An 18,827-nucleotide genomic window follows, 5' to 3' on the forward strand; every position below is an offset into this window, starting at 1 on the left:
CCCCACCCACCCCCGCTGCGTGGTCCTCGGCGAGGAAGCATCATTGAGGCTTTCGATTTTATCGGAAGGAAAATACATCGCGCGGATTTATATCTATCTATCTCTCCCTCCTTCTCTCTTCCTCTCTCAGATTCGCCGAAATATCTCCGAACGGACGAGCCGTATTCGTTGTAGGAGAGGATTTCCACTAACGATGTCCCCCTGCGTTCTCTTTCCTCAGGTTACACTCTGATCTTCTACACTTGCTTCTTCGCCGGACTGGCGATACTCTTCAGTATTTGCATGAAAGGTATGCTCGCTACGTTGAGCTACCAGAAGCCGAAGTGGACCTTAAAAGATAGCCTGATCGGTACCAATCCAGGTAAGCACTTGTTAGCGCGCCTCTTCGCCTCGCGGAGACTCATCTTGAAAACCTTGGAATTGCGCGCGTTCTCGCAGCAGGAGGCGTTTCAGCCCGTCCTAAGAGCAATGCACTTCGTTTTTTGCAAACGGCTTGAATCTTCCAAGCACAAAAATCGATGCTTTTTCCTGAATACTCGGAGAAAGAGGGGATCGACTGTCCATATGATGCAATTGAAATTTAGTCACCAGACTTAGTTTTTCGCCGTGAGAGCTAAGTAAAGGGGTGGCAAAATTAGTTAAATTCGCGAAGTTCCCGTTGTATTATGTGAGCTGAGTTTCAGCTGTGGGAGCTAATTCTTTCTTCCTTTCCGTGTATTTCATCTTGATTAAACGATCGCTTTCTCTTTGTCCCGCTGCCGGACGCGAAACTCCTTTCGGGGACTTTCAGAGATGAACGCAAGGTATATAAATACATGTAATACGCAGATAAGAAATATTATCGAGAGACGTATGTCGAGATACATCCGTGTAAGATTTATCATATATTTTTCACCCCCGACCCTCACCATCCGAACTGATCGTTTGCGTCGCCACCAGGTTTGGGGTTCCGGCCGATCTCAGACAACGCCGACGAGAGATCGCTCGTGTGGTACAACGCATCGAACGCGAGCGAGGTGCAGAAATGGACGCGACTCTTGGATCAGTTTTTGGAACGTGAGTGATAAGCCGTCGATATGCGAGGGAAAACGATACGAAATCGCGATATCGATCGATATATTTTTCATCGTGGCGGCGCGATAGATCCAAACGAGTTATTCGACTAGCGTTCAAAGTCCCTCCTAGTCCGCCTGACCTTCCCATAAATTACGCGCAATCTAATCGTGTCTCCCCGCTGATGAAGAATAAAGGGAAAACCAAAAAAAATCCGACAGAATACATCGATCCGACGCGCTTGCCGGACGGCGGCAGAAACCAGCAGATCTGCAACTACACCATGCCGGCGAAGAAGGGCAACGTGTGCGCGGTAGACGTGAACAATTGGGGACCGTGTTCGCCGAGTCGACAATACGGCTTCAACAATTCAGCGCCTTGTATCTTCATCAAGCTCAACAGGGTAAGAACCGGCGGTGGACCACCTCCGGAGATTGAAATGGCGCGTTCAAATTCGCGGCCGAGATCTCGCGTCATCGACTTATTGTGAAATACGAATTGTGAAAAGCTGCCGACGTATTGAGAAAAATAGTAGAATCAATTCGGCCCTCGAGAGATGTGCGATCACGCACAATCATTCTGAATTTAGCGCGTCAAGATCTTTCAAGAAAATATATATAGCCATATTTAAGAGTTGGTCACCTTTAAGGTTTCGACGACGAATTTGAGTATTTCGTTTCTCTGTGCGGCGAGTTGATGTCTCCCTCGTTCTTATTTATGATTGTCTCGAAACTTCATCATTTTCCAGATATATGGATGGATACCTGATTACTACAACGACACCGAGAACTTGCCGAGTGAAATGCCGGAGACGCTCGTCCAGTACATAAAGTCAGTCAACACTTCATGGGTTAGTTAGTCGGTCAGTCAATTGTATCAGTCGGTTGATTAAATATCGGGATCGAACCGAGAAACTCGGGGGGGAGGGGGGATCGCCTTGCTTTTGCGAAAATATGTTCGCTCAATCGCTCGCTTTCGCGGAGTGTAGTGTAAAGTTCACGTTTCCCTTGCATTTTACAGCTGAATACGGTATGGGTGTCCTGCAAGGGGGAAAATCCTCATGACAATGAGAACATTGGCGAACTGAACTATTATCCGAAAGGATCCCATGGATTTCCGGGATTCTACTACCCGTACGAGAACCTTCCCGGATATCTGAGTCCGGTGGTCGCCGTTCATTTCCTTCGGCCGGAAAGTAAGTCCGATATTAATACTACTTTACGTATTTTACGCTTTGATATCAATAGGATTTGCGAAATAAATATATTCGTTCCGATAAATAATTGCGATCGTTTCTCGTGGGAATTTAAACGAAGATCTTATTGCGGAGTCGTCCGATATTTAAAATAACGTATAATTTCACAAATGATATTCCTAAAAATTATAGATTTTATTTTACGGCTAAAACGGGCTCTACGTTGATCGCAATTTTATCCGGACGCCGTCCAGATTCTTAATGCTGAACGCTTGAAGGTGCAGAAGGGCGGAGGAGCTTTTTGTTGAAAGCTTCACAAAGAATCCTACTCCGCGCTCTCTTGAAAAAAAAACGCGCTCTGAAAAAAACGCTTTACCTGGTTTCCATCCGACGTCCATCCGACGGAGGCGGACGCTCGTGCTTAAAATGCGCCAAGTGTCGATACGTAATTTTTTATTGAATCCGCCAACATTGACCGGTTCATGTGACTCGCAAGCAAATGACGCACTCCAGATGAAACCGGTAAAAGCCAGTGTGTTGCAGCACGGTATCGGTCGTCGAAAGGTGTCATCGGCCAGCGCGCTCGCTTAAAGCCGCAGAGATGCGAATTAATGCCATTCCTAAAATGTTGTTCCACACTTGCGGATTAAGGAAGTGTTTTGCGTTCAGCGACAATAGATTTCACTCCGATCTGTAATCGATCGTACCTGCTACGATTTTATTTACCGTTACGCGCGTGAATGTCACGCTACTTTGTGCTCGGGCAATTTCAAGACTCGTTAACAGTGGAAGTGCCGAGATTGCTCATTTCTGAACGTTTCTGTTTTTCAGGCTAATAATCCGTTTCCTGCGTAAAAGATACGATTCTAAAATTGCGCGTGACTTCCCATCAATTATTTCCTTTATTCCGACGAAATACTTAGTTTCCCATAATTTTCCTTATTCTCGTAGCAATTCGTTCACGATCACCTACGATCGAAAATACAGCCGCTTGCTGTAAAATACGTATTTAATTAATGTTTCACCGAAAATTTTTCTGGAAAAAAATCGAGGTACATTGACTTGACAGGAAGCACAATGGAATAACTGTTTTGCAGTAGACTAACGCGCGACAATTGACTAATGCACCATTCAGATATTTTGACTTACAAAAGTCCGAACGTTACTGACGATGTTTAGTTGATTTGTGAACACGTTGGCTGATTGTAACCGATCGACACGGTTGCTTTCAACCTGATTCTTTGTGCCGGGAAAAATATATATCCGTTTATGTTACTATATTTCATATTTTAAGATAATGTTTTGAGATATCAACAATAATATCAATAATAAAAGGCACATATTTTATTCTAATTGTTTATATTTTATTCGTATTATATTTTTATTACATTTTGTTCGCACACATATATAATATTTATCGTACAATATAACATTTAATTCGGCTTCCGAATCAGCGCCGCGTCCTTTATGGATTTCTTTCCGACGTTTCGTGAACGTTTCAGTTCACTTCTTCAGGGTGAAGAACGACCTCAGATTTCCTTTGAAAATGTTTCACTCTTCTTCATTATTTAATCATTTAATCAATTATTATTTTATAACAAGTGTATGTGTTAAAATTTAATGAAATATTAAGTATTCCTACTCGCGGTAAAAAATGACCGATTGGTCCTTTTAATAAGTAAGAAATTTCTAATGTTAAATCTTACACTTGCATTCTTTGCGTTCCTGGATAATTTTCCAAACACGTTCGAATTCATCTGTTTTTCATTTTGAGTTTTGCCAGCTTGTGTTATGGTGATATGACCTCCGCGATTTATGATCGTCCTTCGTTTTTCTTTCTTTGCCACTATTCCAGAAATGCAAAGGAAAATCACTGAAAAATGTTCTTTGTATAATAAAAATGTCGATTGATAAGGAGGGAATTTGTTCGCGTAATTGTTCATCTAGGATGAGTCCATCAGAATTGCGCGAGTGAATCATTCTAATAGAACGGTTTCTGCAGGAAACCTCATCATCAACGTGGAATGCCGGGCATGGGCGAAGAACATCAAATATAGCTCATACAGATCCGAAAAGAAGGGTGCGGTACACTTCGAGTTGATGGTCGACGAGTGATCACACAGCGACAATCGTCGTGATCGTCACCACCCTTGGCGCGCCGTCGTCCCCGACTCTGCGGTTCCATCGATGTACACCAATTAGGAAGTCTTGAGAACGTACGAAATGAGGATCCAAAGCGCTACACGGCTGGATCTTCGATGGTCACGATGACGGACAATTGCTCGCGCCTAGAAAAAATTAGTAGGTTGATAAATTCATTAATTCTTAGGGATACCGTACGCGTAATTAATCGGTTACTTGAATCGGGATTCGAGCTCTTTGAATCGCTAGATCAAATCCTACGTTCCTTACAGGATCGTAGGGACGCCTCTTATCGATTCGAAGATATTGTAAAAGTTAAGACATCAAGATCAAAAGAAAGGTCAAGCTCAAGGACTCAAAATATTACCGATCCGAGTAATTTACTTAGAAGTACTTAGGTGATTAAATTCTTCGAAAGAAGCTACAGATCGAATCCCTTCTGTTATATGTGAGAAGTTTACATTTGTAGTACATTTTTACATACATTTTTTCCGTGTGGAGATTCTCGTGTCTCAAGATTTCATCTTGACAGTCAGCTCAAATCAAATTACATGAAGAAAATGTTAGCGAATTAAAATATTTCTAATATTTGCACTTCAAATATTAGTGAATCAAATTTATACTCTTAATGTTTGTACTTCAAATATTAGCGAATCAAATTTGTATTAAACTTTTAATATATTTCTGATATATTCTGTTCATTAATATTACTGTCTTGGACCACTTACAAGTATCCGATCTAACTGAACAAAGTATGCGTACGCTCGAATCGTCAATGTAAACCACCCGCTTTTGTTAAAGCGTTCTGGTACTTATTGTAACGCATAGGTGAAATAATTGTATAAAATGAAGTTAACGTTTTGCGACCCGTATAGTAATTATTACTTTTTAAATAAATGACGATGAATGGAAAGCCAATCCGACAGATAAGTATAAATTCCTTTTTTTTTTCTTAGACAACGGTGAGCCTCGTGTGTAACTTAATTTATTTGTTATGGTTACGTAGTTGTGTTAATTTATTCTCCCGTTCCTTAATCCTCAAATTAACCTCACCCTGCATTAATTGCCATACCTCTAATCTCCTCTCCGTCTCTGTTTCTCAATTTTGTGAGATAGTCAAATAAATGCTCCGAGAAGAAACTATTCGTTTAACACGTGAAGAATGTTACACAGAGAATTAAGAGTGGTACACTAATGAAACGTATAAAATTGTATTTTCTTTTGGTATGAAGAACATTCCTAATATTCCTAAGTATGCGCTATTAAGCAGCACTGTGCAAAAAGAAATTAAGAACGTGAAAAGGAAAATTACCGCTTAGTTTTACGTGAAAACAACATTTATTTTATAACACATATATGAAATTTACGGCTGAAAGAACGAATAAAAACGGTGGATAATGTTGAAAAATAAATAAACTGTACCGTAAGATAACAAGATATTTGTACCCACGATGTCTCTTGAGGTATAATTTCAGTTACGAAATCTGTCACAATGCGAAAATTACTCTTTTGTATGCTGCGGTGATAATAGCAATCGGTATTTTTATGATTTCACAATTTATCGTTCAATTATACAAAGAGCTACGAGAAAGATAACGTTTATGCCTAATCGATCAGAAAGAAGCGTACGAATCAACTATTGCTACCATTATCTGAGCACTAAATTATCGACAACTAAAGACTAACTTGGGAAAAAATTTTCCATGTATAATTATATATAAGGTGTCATATATATATGTATATATAACATGTCCATATATATAAAAATATATAATTATATGTAACCATATTGATTACCTATATATAATTATAATTATATATGAGAAGTTTTTTCCTGGGAAAAACATTTTCCGTCGGCGGAATAATCGTTTCTCGTAATATCTGAGCCTTTGAGATAATTAGAACATAAACAAGAAGTGATGTTCTACTAATACTACCACAACAATGTAATATTGTTGCCTTAATAATACTCTACAAAGAAACATTGCAAAGGAAAATGCCTGTTCGCGCGATCGAACGAAGAAAATGTACGCAAACTTATGTACCGTTAACAATTACAAAAAAGTTCGATAGAAAAGTAAAGTTGTTTACGATATATATATAAATATATCTCTTTTCGTTCACGCATTTCGGAAGGAATAGAGAAAGATATTCTTATATTGTTTCTCGAATAAGAAAGAGTTCGCTATTAGCTAACGATTGCGCTCAAATAATTACAACTTAATTACGACTTAATTACAATACGCTACACACAGATCGTAAACTGTACATTAACTGCGCCAAGATTAAACTGAAATTTATTCGCTATCGTTTCGTTTTTTTTTTTTCACAAACGCTTTCATGTGCGTGTTAAATCGTAATTATATGAAAAGAAGCAAAATAGTGTCGAGATACCTTTACGTCGAATAAAACAACATATAATATATTGTTCTTCTGTTGTCATTCATCTCTGTCGTTAAGCAGGCTTAATACATTTTTCTTTGGACTAAGCCATTACGTCATATTATTATTTTATTTCTATACACTTAAGATTTACGAATGCACCCTTTTTTTTGTTTTTTGTTTTGTTTTAAGAGAGAAGAAAAAGAAGGTTAAGTCGTCTTACTAGTAAAATGATGTTTACAAAACACACGATTCAATTAATCAATTTGAAACTTCATTTGTGGAAATAAGAGTATATGTATATAAAAATGAAGTACGTCAATATCTTTTTTTTTTATTACACTTTAACTTACACCTTTTGCGTTACATTAAAAAATCTGTCTTTTAATTGTATGAAATACTGGCGCGTGTGACATATATGACATTTATCAGAACTCTTAAAACTTGTATAAGATTTACCAAATTTGTTCTATACATTGACAATTATACAGGGTTTAAATACCTTAACAATTACCATATACTTGACATACGTCATTCTTGCTTCATACTCTTCGTTTATAAAAGTTATACTCTTATTATCTATTTCATGATTATCATTCTCTACGTGAAAATAGAAATTATCGACGTCCCGATACGATAAGAAGTATGACATCATCATCTGACGTGTGACACATTATGTGAATACATTAATTTCTATTGTCATTTAAACATCAAGAAAGTCTTTCGATCGCTCTCATCTGCACGACCAATTATAAAAACTATACGCAGCTAGTGAGTATTAAAATGATCTTTAAATGAGATTCTTTTACGTTCTATTATATTGGTCGGATTTCTTTACAGATAAATTGCGCTTACGAGCAAAGGAAGGCACGGTTAAACGAAGGCTACGGTCCTTTGAGATTCCACTATACTATCCTCTCGTTCGTTCCCAAAGCTCTTGATTGCACACACATTGAACTTACGAGAGAACTTTCCTAAGCTGCAAATACATGCAACGAGTGTCGACGAGTAGAGCGCATGCGTAAAATGACGGCGCGTCATCGCCGATGATTATTATCGACGATTTTATCCTTGAGATTAGCAATGCAGATATCCCAGAGGCTAGCGTGATTTCCTCTAGAAAGGAGTGTTCTCTGCGTCCCACGCAAATGTTAACAACAATTTCGGCGATCCACGAATTACGGTTTCTCTGTGATGAAAAATCAACGTTTCAACGATATTTCGTCACGATCGCATTATCAAAATTGACAGGTTTAAAACGACAGACATGGGAAACAGATATCTCCAAAAGTGATTCGGTGATGATCGTCTCGATAATCTCAACGTTTCCTCTCCTCGGTATCTCGGTCCATGCTCGTTGATATTCTCGCTTAACGTACACGTACGCGGAACTCTCTCAGAAGCTCGTGTTTTCACCGCGATATACAGTCCACTTCGAATTTTCGGGAACGCCTGCCGTAAGAACTCTCTTTTTTGTACTCGATTAATATCGTTCAGAGCCGGAGAGAGACACGCCCGTCTCACGACTTTAATATTTGGAAGGTAAAGACTCGCCCAGCTGCTGTCCCGAGAGCCTAGAGGACGCTCTGTCGAATTTGGTTCAGAAGGCTGCGCGGGAAGTGTAGGGCTGCTTGCAGAATTCGTTAATCTATCATCAGCTCGAAGTGGACCGCTCCGATTTTGTCGTTACGACTGTGCTTGATATTCTTCGCCCACGCTTTGCACTCCACATTTATCAGGATTCCGGCTGAAAGCAGAAAGCAAACGGAAGTTGAGATTCCCGCCTTTCTACTTCTTTCCTAAGAGCGAGAATGTGAACGATTTCACGCGAACTCGACGACTTTATCGATCGTGTGACTTTTTCAACAATGGAAATAATTTGACGATAAATATATTCCCGGGGCAAAAATTTCTAAATATATATATATAGACTGTATCATCATTTTATATATAATTATATATTTTTATACATAAACATATTCTGTATATGACACCTTATGTATAAATATATATAATTATATCTAGTTATATACAGAAAATTTTTTCCTGGGTTGTTTCATTTTCATGTAGGAAAAAAAGTTAAGTGATCGCCGCCCTGACTGGTTAAATCTCAAATTTCAAAATTTTCAGCGTCATACTTCGTGGTCTGACAAAATGCACTGCAACAAGCGGGCTGAGGTAACCCTCGGAATTTTCATAAGGATAGAAATAGCCGGGGAAACCGCGTCGTGGCAGGTAGTTGATCGGCCCGATGTTCTCCTGGTCGGCAGGATTCTCGCCTTCGCAGGACACCCAGATCGTGTTCAGCTGCAGGGAATTGTTCCCTTTCACACTCTGTATATGCTCTTTGAGGTCATTTGGCATTTTTTTCGGCAGATTTTCGGTATCGTTGTAAAAGTCCGGCCTCCAGCCGTAAATCTGTCAAATAAAAATGTCATGAGAAATGTGATGAGATTTTTGACATTGCAAACATTCGACAAATGTTCTATGCATTTAATATTTAAGCCTTTTAATCCTTAAAGCTGCACAATCGTGCGGATACACATCTGATAAAATCCTTTGAATAAAAAAAATTGACCATCTTTTCAAATTTTTACATCATATTGTTTTCGCCAAAATTGTCAGTATTTCTGATGTGTTTCATTCTGAAGCGTTTCCTTGGTTTTCAATGAAAAAAAAAATTTATGATGCTAAACTATAAGTGATTAAATAATTGAAACAAAATCGTCATTCTAACTGAGTTACGGTTAAAAGTGGCTTATTTTGGTTCTTTTAAGGCGAATTTTGATCATTTCTCCACGGGATTAGATGAGTAAAAATACTGTCATCGTATTCAGTGACCCAAAAAACGTAAGATTACATGCAAATGTAACTTACACTTTTCAGGCAAAAACCGGCCCATTTTCCTTTTTCATCATTATTCGCAATGGCTCGCGTGCAAAATTCTACCACTACCTACCTTGTTCAGCTTGAGAAAAATGCAGGGGGCGGATTTGTGATAGTTGAATCTGTTCTCCTTGGTGCAGGGATGCCAATTCTTCACGTCGACGTCGCAAACCTTCCCGGGTGGTGGCGGCTGATTGTAATCGCATTTGTTAATGTTAGCACCAAGTCCAAGAACAGATCCGGGCGTGATGTAATCTGAAGGATCACGGAAGGCATTAAGATGCAACGAAAATGAGACACTGTTCTCTTATTGTGGATACTTGTGTACCTTTTAAAAAAATTTGTAGTGAATCAACCCAGTGCTTGAAGTTCTCGCTGTCGGTGCCTCTGTACCAAATCAAAGTGCTCTCCACGTTCTCCGTCGGTGGCATCGGCCTGAATCCCAATCCTACGATACGCGACACCGTCGTTAATTTGGATTATCCCTATCATTCCGTTGCTATTAGTATGTACAACCCACAGAAAACTCACCCGGATTGGTCCCAATAATGGATCGTTCCAGCTGCCACCTTGGTATTCTCGGGTCGAGTGTTTGAAAGAATCCCCAGAAGCAAATGGCGACGAGCGCCGCCAGGACGCCGTAGAATATTAAGTAAAAGAGTCCGATTTTACCTGCGAACGAAAAACGAAGCTGTAATTAAACGAGCGAATATGCAAAATTCGAGCTTTTACACCGAATGTATAAACCAAGCTCTGCCAAGTCAAGTCGACATGTATTTCTTCGTGCCTTAAATATGGAAATAACGTCTTTGCATCCATAGAATAGGTCAACAATGCCTTGATTGAAGCAAATATTCTTCAATAACCAAACATTATTAGAACTAATATATCGTATATTGCTTCGATAATTCAAGTATTATTTTCAATGATATTGCTACACTGAGAAAAAAAGATTTAAAAAATTATTTCTGAAATATAAGGTTTATTTCGTAAAAATAGACCTTTATATTTAAACGCAGCGAAATAAAATCTTAAGCCTAGCAAATAAACCAATTAATAGGAAAACTTTGATATATTTCACAAAAATATATATTCCGCCTTCAAAGTTAAATTTTTTTCTAAAGCATAAATATCGAAGAAAATGTCGTAAGAAATATTTATTTCGCAAAATTTCAATTTCTCTCTCTCAGTATTGGAGGAAGAAGATTTATTCCTATTACGGCGCTGTTGGCCAATTTTACTGACACAGCAACATCCTACTCTGCGTATTCTTTAAAAAAAAAAAAAAGAAAGAGAACTTTGCACGCGAAGGATTGATTTTATACCTGCGGGTTCATCGGATGACTTCGGTTGCACCACGATTTCACCGTGCACGTGTGCTCTGAGCGCGACATGTTTTAAAATTCCTTCGAGCGACACCCTAAGTATAAAACATCAACCAACAATAACGTAATATCACTGTTATTTCCCGCTCACTTCCCACTCAACAATGTAAATGCAATATAACATATGTGTTGATTAACAGTCACATTGTTGAGTGGGAAATTGTAACATTGACGTTGCGTTACGTGACAGTTGTGTACCGAGACCTTATCGTTTCTACGGCTCTAGCAATGTGTTCCTCGAAGTCGCGTGCAGAAGAAAGTGATTCTCTCGTATGCAGGCTCCCCTGTATAATGTAGGTTAATTGTATTAACTGCGGATTCAATTTGCAGGAAGATCAAAGTGCCTGGTCAAGTGGAGCAATTCAATTACACGCCGATTCAACGACGTCGTTTCGCGGATAGTCCTCGTCATTGTACAACAAGCAAGCAGCGCCATCGGGAACGGAGACACATCGACGGAGACGATTACTGTCTGACGTGAAGTATCTTATGTAGACCATAGTTCCCCCCGGCTTTATTAGTTTTAGCTTTAGCCTTCGTCGTTCTCTCTGTCTCTTTATTTATCTTCAGCTTCGGCTTTACGAGTTTTTGATTTATCAACTTGAACTGTAATGTCAGCTTAGTCGTCAAAGTAAATTAAATATCACCAAAGCCGCAATATTTCAGCTGTAATCTCCGTCTGATCGTCAGCTTTAATCTTTGATTTTTTTTAATTTAGCGCTTGGGGTTAACTCTAACGTCAGCTTAATCCGTCACGTAAGTTTCAGTTATTCAATTCCAACCTCCGTTTGACTAGCTTCAATAGCTTCAGCTTGAATTTGTTCGGGAGCCTGTCGATGGCCGAAATCGTAGCCACGCTGGTCGAGCAAAAAATCCCGGAAGTTTTTCGTGAAAACGTGAAACGCGACTCCTGAGATTTCGGACGGCCGGAGCCGAGGAATTTCCAACAAAAGCCGGCTCCGAACTTCGCGGTTCGCCGAGCGGTCTTCCCATCACGGTTTCGGCCGGTACCTGCGTCCACCGCGATTCGGACGGTCTCAGGTGATCTGCAGCTGAACGAAAGGCCGCGGCATGGTCGCGTGGGTGTACCCTTCGGAATGGCCCTAAGTTATGTAATGCCGTAATGCCGCCGTTTAACGCCAATTGACCTCGTTGTACACGTTTGCGCTAAAGGAAGTTTAACAATTGCCATTCAACCGGGCAAAGCGTTGTGTGCGCCGCGAATCAGACGCGCTTCGCGCTTCCGTCTTTTTCTCCCCTTACCTCCTGCCAGAGGGCAACTATTCGTGGAACTATTCGGAAAGAGGCTTCCGATCGGAACGATCTCGTTTCTACCCGATCGTTACGTCGGTCGGCCCGTGCGAGACGGCCGGAAAGTTCCGGACGTTTTTGCGAACTCGATCTTGGAGCCGAAGATAGACAGAAATGCTGAACATTGTATGTACGTACTGATAAAATATGACAATTACTTTCGTTGCCAACTATATCCACTTTTTTATTTTAACCATAAAGATAGTTTGGAGAACCACTTTTCTAGTTATGTTATCTAAAAGTTCATGTTATCTAAAAAGGTATGTTATCTAAAATATCATCTAAATGTTACTAAAATGTTATCTAAATGTTACTATAATGTCAGTGATAATAATCTTACAGACATTCCAGTAAAAATCAATTAACAGTAACATAACATCAATATCATAATTTCCCGCTCAGTAATGTAAATGCAATATAACGCGCAATATTATGTAACAGTTATGTTGTTGAGTGGGAAATTATAACATTGACGTTACATTACGGTTTGGTTGGTTGGTTACTGGGATATTGCTATTATCATAAATTATGGTTGGTACCGAAAATAACTATAATTTTTTATCAGTGTATGTAAACATTTAATGTATACTTTGTGATACTATTGTAACAGCGCAGCATGTTTAAAATATGCTTGTTTTAGGAAGTACTCATTTAATATGCCATAATTTTAATCAAATTATCGACTTCTTATTACCACAATGATTCCAGATTAATTGCGTTCTCTTTCGGATAAAATAAGCAGCAATATTGCTGTAATTTTTATGGACGATATCTGGATATTGTAAGCCGCTGAGACGAAAAATCTTTGATGAAACGAACGATTAAATTATACGACAGAGTGAGAAAAAGATTTTTTTCAAATTTAATAAATTTTATTGCATCCAAACACAAATTCCATCATTGACATGCTCTAAAGAAACTAATATTTCGGTTAATAAATACGACTGTTGGACTTTTCAACGAATATGCATCTTTATCTTAAATAAAAAATATGGTTAAAACGAGAGATCATTTTTTTTACAAAGAAATTATTTGTTTCATTTTACATATTGTAACCAAATAATATTTTATTCGGTTAAGAGATATTATTTCAAATAATAGCGTTCTTTCTATTAAATAATAGAGTTTTCTTGAATGAGACAATAAAATCTTTACTCAAACAAATAATATTTCGTATATGTTGTTTCTATGAAACAAATTTTAGTCAAATAAATAGAAATGCTAAATCTAAAGAGATACCTTTTCGTCTGTGTGAAAGACGGAATCGGAGGAATTGAATGCGCAAATAAGACATGTACTACTTATTATTATTCGCTAGTTGTTGATAGTTGATAAAAAGTTCGCTGTCGATTCGTTATTAATAGAGTAATCGAGCAATATATAAAAAACACGACAAAGGAGAGCAAATAACTGATTTCTTCCGGCAGGGAAATAAGACGGTACACCGGTTCCGAGAAGATCCGTAATTTCTCAAAGACAAATAGAGATCACGATCGGGAACTAGCCTCGGCTGAAAGTCCGCATTTTCGATCGGAAAATCGTGAATGGTTCCGTAATAGCTGCCTCTGATTGCTCTTTGTGGATGCTGCGGATCAAATGCAGCGAGATTGCGTAATAAATTGTAAAAAACGTCGACGGTGAATACTTCGAACTACGGGACAAAAAGGTTGCTCACTGCAAGCATGAAAGAATGAATTTTCGCGCTGTATATTCTTGCTCAGGGTGGCGATTACGTTATGTAAAAGCGGGAACAAACAAGTGTATGGAAAAATTCCTCGAAAATTTTCCCACATCAGACGTATGTCAAGGTTGATTGTCTCGCACGTCAAGAATACCCCCACACCCCCTTCTCAACACCTTCTGAATGTAATTCGTAGCAAGTGCAAAGCTGCGTGGCTTCTGTGAGCCAATTAAACCGAAACAAATAATGTCGCGAATCAACACATAGTTGATGTTGCAAGTCTTCTCCGTATCGTAGACGGTAAAGGACGAGCTGAATTTCTCAGTCGTCGCGTTCCTATCTATGCTTTTCTATGATGAAATTTGAAAATTCAGCACAAATAAAAATAAATTATATAAACATAAAAAAGAATGCGTATGCTCTTGCATCGTGAAAATATATTTTACTTCACATATTTGATTTATTTCTCAGTCATCCTCCTTCGAATTTTCTACCGAGATTGTCGTCTTGTCATCTTTTACAGATCAGACTTCCATAAACTTGGAAAATCCCATGTACCTGTGTGTGTGTTGTTTGTTCCGAGCCCCAGCGAGGGAGTCGTTACATGGAAGAAGGAAGTTAACTGTTCGTATGATACAACTGAAACTTAGTTGCCAGACCTAGTTTTTAGCCGTGAGAGCTGAAAACCAGACGCGGAGACAAGAAGAATGAGCTAAATGAATTAAATTTCAGTTCAGTATCATATGGACAGCTAATTTTCATTTCCATCGAAGCTCGTTTTCAGCTACCTTCTTTTTTTCCGCCTCCTTTTCTTCGCCCAATCCTCGCCTTCATCTTTCAATTATTTCTATTCCACCGACGACGATCTCGCACTAGAGACGCCGAAGGTACTCGGTAATGTGATTTACGAGCCATCCCCAGGTTCAACCGTAAAGCCAAAGGTCTTATCGTCGTGCAATTTCGCTTCTGTGCGCTCCTGCCGCATTTTTATTACTCATGCTTTCCTCTCGATCGCGCAAACAACAAAAAGCTATCGATTCGCGGTACTTCTGCTCGATTACGTAAACGCATCGCGAGGAAGAGCGACGAGATTGCAGAAGAAATGGATGCCTCGAATTTTTCTACGGTACGGATGTTTCTAGAATCTCGCTTCCGCCGTCCATACGACCGATGTGTCTCCGCGGGATCGTTCGTAACAATGAAGTTTACAGCGGGTAACGTAGCTAACAGCGATGACGCGCGCAATATTGCTGATAGGTAATGGCTCGTTTCGCGAAGCGGGCCGCAACGTGACGTTGTCGCGAACAAAACAGCATTGTGACGACGCCCTTTGCTCGACGGTAAATTCGACGCCGAGTATTGCCGATGCTTTCAGCAATATTTGCGTGAGCAATATTTGTCGAAGGTACCGCAGAGAGCGCAAGAGATTTACTGTTGCCTTGACGAAACGACTATTCCGGTTTGCAGATAACAAACTCACCCTCGCTTAGAGAGAGGGGCGCGGGCGATCGATGTAAATGGTATAAATTGAGTGATTAACGAATTGGTCGGTAATAATAACGGAAAATTCACGTTTATTCGTTAAGTGCTCGCGGGAGCAATCTTCGTGATCGAACGGAGGAAACCTGACTGATAACGGAAGACATAAAAAGACCGTGATAGCACTTCGTACCGTCGCGGGGCCGAATTAGTGTCGAAACGACCAATCACACCGGACCTTCACGCTGAATCACGGCTAACGCGTGGGAGAATTGTCTCGTTACATTCATTAGGTCGTTATTAAAAGCACAATAGTAATCTGAAATTACGCGCCGCTGTAAATCGGCTGGATTATCTCGTTGAACCAGTTAAAATATTGCACGACCAACGGCGCGTTCGAAAGGAGCGCACGTTCCTCCCCGACCGTGTCGTGTCATTTTTATTCGCGTGTCGCAGACTTTGAAAAAAAATACATCTGGTTCGAATGAATTTCGGCACGAGCGTTTGCTTTGCTTCTTAAATAAAACCTTTCTCCTACTGTCCGCCTTAGCGAGAAGCATAATAAATATTAATAAGGAACATCAGCTGTTCGAATTGAGTGATTTAACACGGCGAAAGTTTCAGTTCACACGAACTTTCGCTACCTCAAATTATTCAATTAGAGGAACTGAAATCACATCTAAATTCTGTCCCATTCGATTAACGAATAGAAATATTCGAGAGATTGCTCGGTACGATTACGACTGTGCCCATAAGAAAAAAGGAAAAAAAGAAAAAAACTACAAGAATACGAAACAATGATTGGAAAACTATTGTTCTCCAATAATATATTGATAACTTGTTTTATTCTTGCAATTTTTCTCCGTATAGGTATATAATCGAGAGTGTGCTCGATTTGCTGCAGACGAGATCGAGATCGGCTGATATCGATAATGTCGAAGGCGCCGGGGGATTCTACGTAAAGCCCTAAAAAGGGCCCACGCAAAGCGCGCGTTCATCAGGCGTGGGTGTGTAATAACGGTAAGGTCGCTATAGCGACGGTCGTAAACACGCCCCGGGACACGGGAATAAGATATTTTAAGTGCGTTCACGCTATTCGCGACAATCGACGCTGCGACGATGAGTCTCACGTGGGCTAATTAATTGGAACTCGCGAAGGATTTGTTTCGCACACGCGACGACGGCGGCGCGCGAGAACCCCTCATCTTCCTTAAACGGTCATTTTCGAGATGGATACGAGGTCGTGTCTAGACACTCGTACATCGTGCTTGATAAAATTATGGTAACAACGGCGCGGTGAGCGTTTCCGCGATAACGGCGATCGCCGCCGGGCCGGTTTTTCGTAAGTCGCGCCAACCGCAATCAACGTCATCGTTCGATTCGAGACATCGAATATTCCGCGAGGAGAAATTCCATTCCGCTTCTCTGAACATTCTTCATACGTTCAGCGAGACGATGATAAAGGCGCGCGCGAAAATTGTCGATGCGTTCGAAAGACGGTTCCCCGAGCAAGCGAAAGCCCGCTGAAGGCGGTGGTGGATCGCTGAAGGTAAACTTCAAGATACGATTTTCTTCTTGCGACTAGTTTAATACTGACAACGATACGCGACGGTGCCGGCCATTGGCACCGTCACGTGCTAAGGAGAAACATGCGGTAATGAGCAGCGAAATTGCTGATGAGTCGTTAACGTGCCACGACGGAGCATGCAACGGTGGACGACGCGCGGACGGAGCCGACGGTAGCGAGGGACACGGTGTGCTTTCGACAGGCCGAAAGGTTTCACTCTTGATACGCGGTACAACGGTCGGTATCGATGTCCGGAAGGCGGTAATGAGAACGATCAGCGGCGCTCCCTCATACGATTCCGGCCGACGTCGGTCTTCGTGCAGACCGGACCGATTCTTCTCTCTCTGTCTCGGAATACCGGACGAAGATCAACTGCGGGGAATGGGATAAAATCGACGCGCTGATCGGTCATTGATTGGATCTAAGCCACGGGTCGGTGGAAACGGGCACAGATCTTCGGATCGGGTGTGCACCGCGCGCGCGATATCGAATCCTCCTCGATCGTCGCTATCGATATACGATCGACACCGACGACATCGATGCGTGTGATCGCGCACACCATAAGTCCATGGGTAGTAGTGGATGCCGCATAACTTTCCACGATATAGTGCGTAAGCTCGAAAGTTGGCAACGCCGCGCGCCTTCGCTTACCCCAGCTACTTGCGGTCCTGCCCATGAACGCGCCGGTCTCGCGATTGTAAAGAAAGGTCCTCATGGACTGGCCGACCGACATGCTCGGCGGTTTCTCGTACGGGTTCATCAACTCCGCGGTGACCATCCTCGGGTCCTTGGCTACCATCCTGTCCCACCTGTTCTCGCCTTCTGCGCTCTCTCTCTCTCTCTCTCTCTCCACGGAACCAAGCGCGCGCGCCCGCACACACCGGGCGCGGTACCACGGAGAAGAACACGCGAGTAACTCCGATTCTCCGTAAGTAAAACTCTTTCTGCCTCTCTTTCTCTCTTAGTCTCTCTTTCTCGATCGCCACTCGAATTTCACCGCGGACGCTATTCACGTGTAACGTCGTCGCACCTCCTCGGTCGGTTCTCGACTCGCTCTCTGCCTCCCTTCGTTTACTACGACTCCGGCAGGTTGCTGCTCCGCCGCCGACAGTTGGTTCTTCGGCGCCACCAGGTTGACTAAACGCTACGGAGCGCGTCGCGACCTTCCTCCTCCTCTCTCGCTCCCTCCTCCACCGTAGCCATCCTCACCGTGCGCTCTGTCTCCGTCTCCCTCTTTCTTTCTCTCTCGCCGTCTCTCTCCGCCCCTCCTTGACCGCAGGTTCGGACCCAACTCTTTGTGGGCCCAGGTGTGTGCGAACGAATGTACAGGTTGATCCACGAGATACCGGCTACTTCGGTGTCGGGCATTGGTTCCCCGAGTTCTTCCACGACGGTGGATGTTTCGAGCGGGGTTTGTCTCAAGGATATTTTTCCCCGTTGGTGAACCGTTAGGACGGATCCCCGAGGAAGTGTCGTCGTTCGCGTCTAGTTTCGACGTGACGGTAGACTGAAGAGGAGCGCCAGGTGACAGGTGTACCTGAAAGCGGCGACAAAGTGCATGTCCAACTGTGGACGCAAAATACAAGCACTTTTCGAAGACGGTGACTATCGATCTTCCGCGTTCCTCCTCCTCCTCTTCGTTGGCGATAAGGAAAGGAGAAGTCCGCGAAATATTACTCATGAGCTGAGTAATGTAAGTGTACGTAAAACAACGGGAGAGGTGCTGAAAGTGTAGCACGGGAATAA

At 41.4% G+C, this 18,827-nt stretch overlaps 2 protein-coding genes across 2 annotated transcripts in view; one reads left to right on the top strand and one right to left on the bottom strand.

Annotated features, from left to right (window-relative positions):
- LOC106745865 (sodium/potassium-transporting ATPase subunit beta-2-like) overlaps positions 1 to 4,363 on the top strand; it is a 14,296-nt gene extending 9,933 nt beyond the window's left edge. Inside the window, exons 2-7 of the mRNA XM_014621841.1 lie at positions 221 to 361; positions 940 to 1,056; positions 1,275 to 1,456; positions 1,802 to 1,903; positions 2,074 to 2,248; positions 4,251 to 4,363. Coding sequence (XP_014477327.1) covers positions 221 to 361; positions 940 to 1,056; positions 1,275 to 1,456; positions 1,802 to 1,903; positions 2,074 to 2,248; positions 4,251 to 4,363 — 830 coding nt within the window. The remainder of the gene's footprint in view (positions 1 to 220; positions 362 to 939; positions 1,057 to 1,274; positions 1,457 to 1,801; positions 1,904 to 2,073; positions 2,249 to 4,250) is intronic.
- Positions 4,364 to 5,705: 1,342 nt separating this feature from the next.
- Positions 5,706 to 18,256, bottom strand: LOC106745866 (sodium/potassium-transporting ATPase subunit beta-2-like). The gene is made up of 6 exons (XM_014621842.1): positions 17,733 to 18,256; positions 10,190 to 10,330; positions 9,987 to 10,106; positions 9,732 to 9,913; positions 8,911 to 9,190; positions 5,706 to 8,519 (listed from the first exon to the last, which is right to left on the bottom strand). Exons 1-6 carry the CDS (start codon positions 17,878 to 17,880, stop codon positions 8,416 to 8,418), a joined length of 975 nt encoding a protein of 324 aa, XP_014477328.1. The 5' UTR covers positions 17,881 to 18,256; the 3' UTR covers positions 5,706 to 8,415.
- Between the last annotated feature and the right edge of the window lie 571 nt (positions 18,257 to 18,827).

This window comes from Dinoponera quadriceps, unplaced genomic scaffold (genome assembly GCF_001313825.1).
Source record: "Dinoponera quadriceps isolate SergipeBrazil2010 unplaced genomic scaffold, ASM131382v1 scaffold1692, whole genome shotgun sequence".
Lineage (NCBI taxonomy): Eukaryota > Metazoa > Arthropoda > Insecta > Hymenoptera > Formicidae > Dinoponera > Dinoponera quadriceps.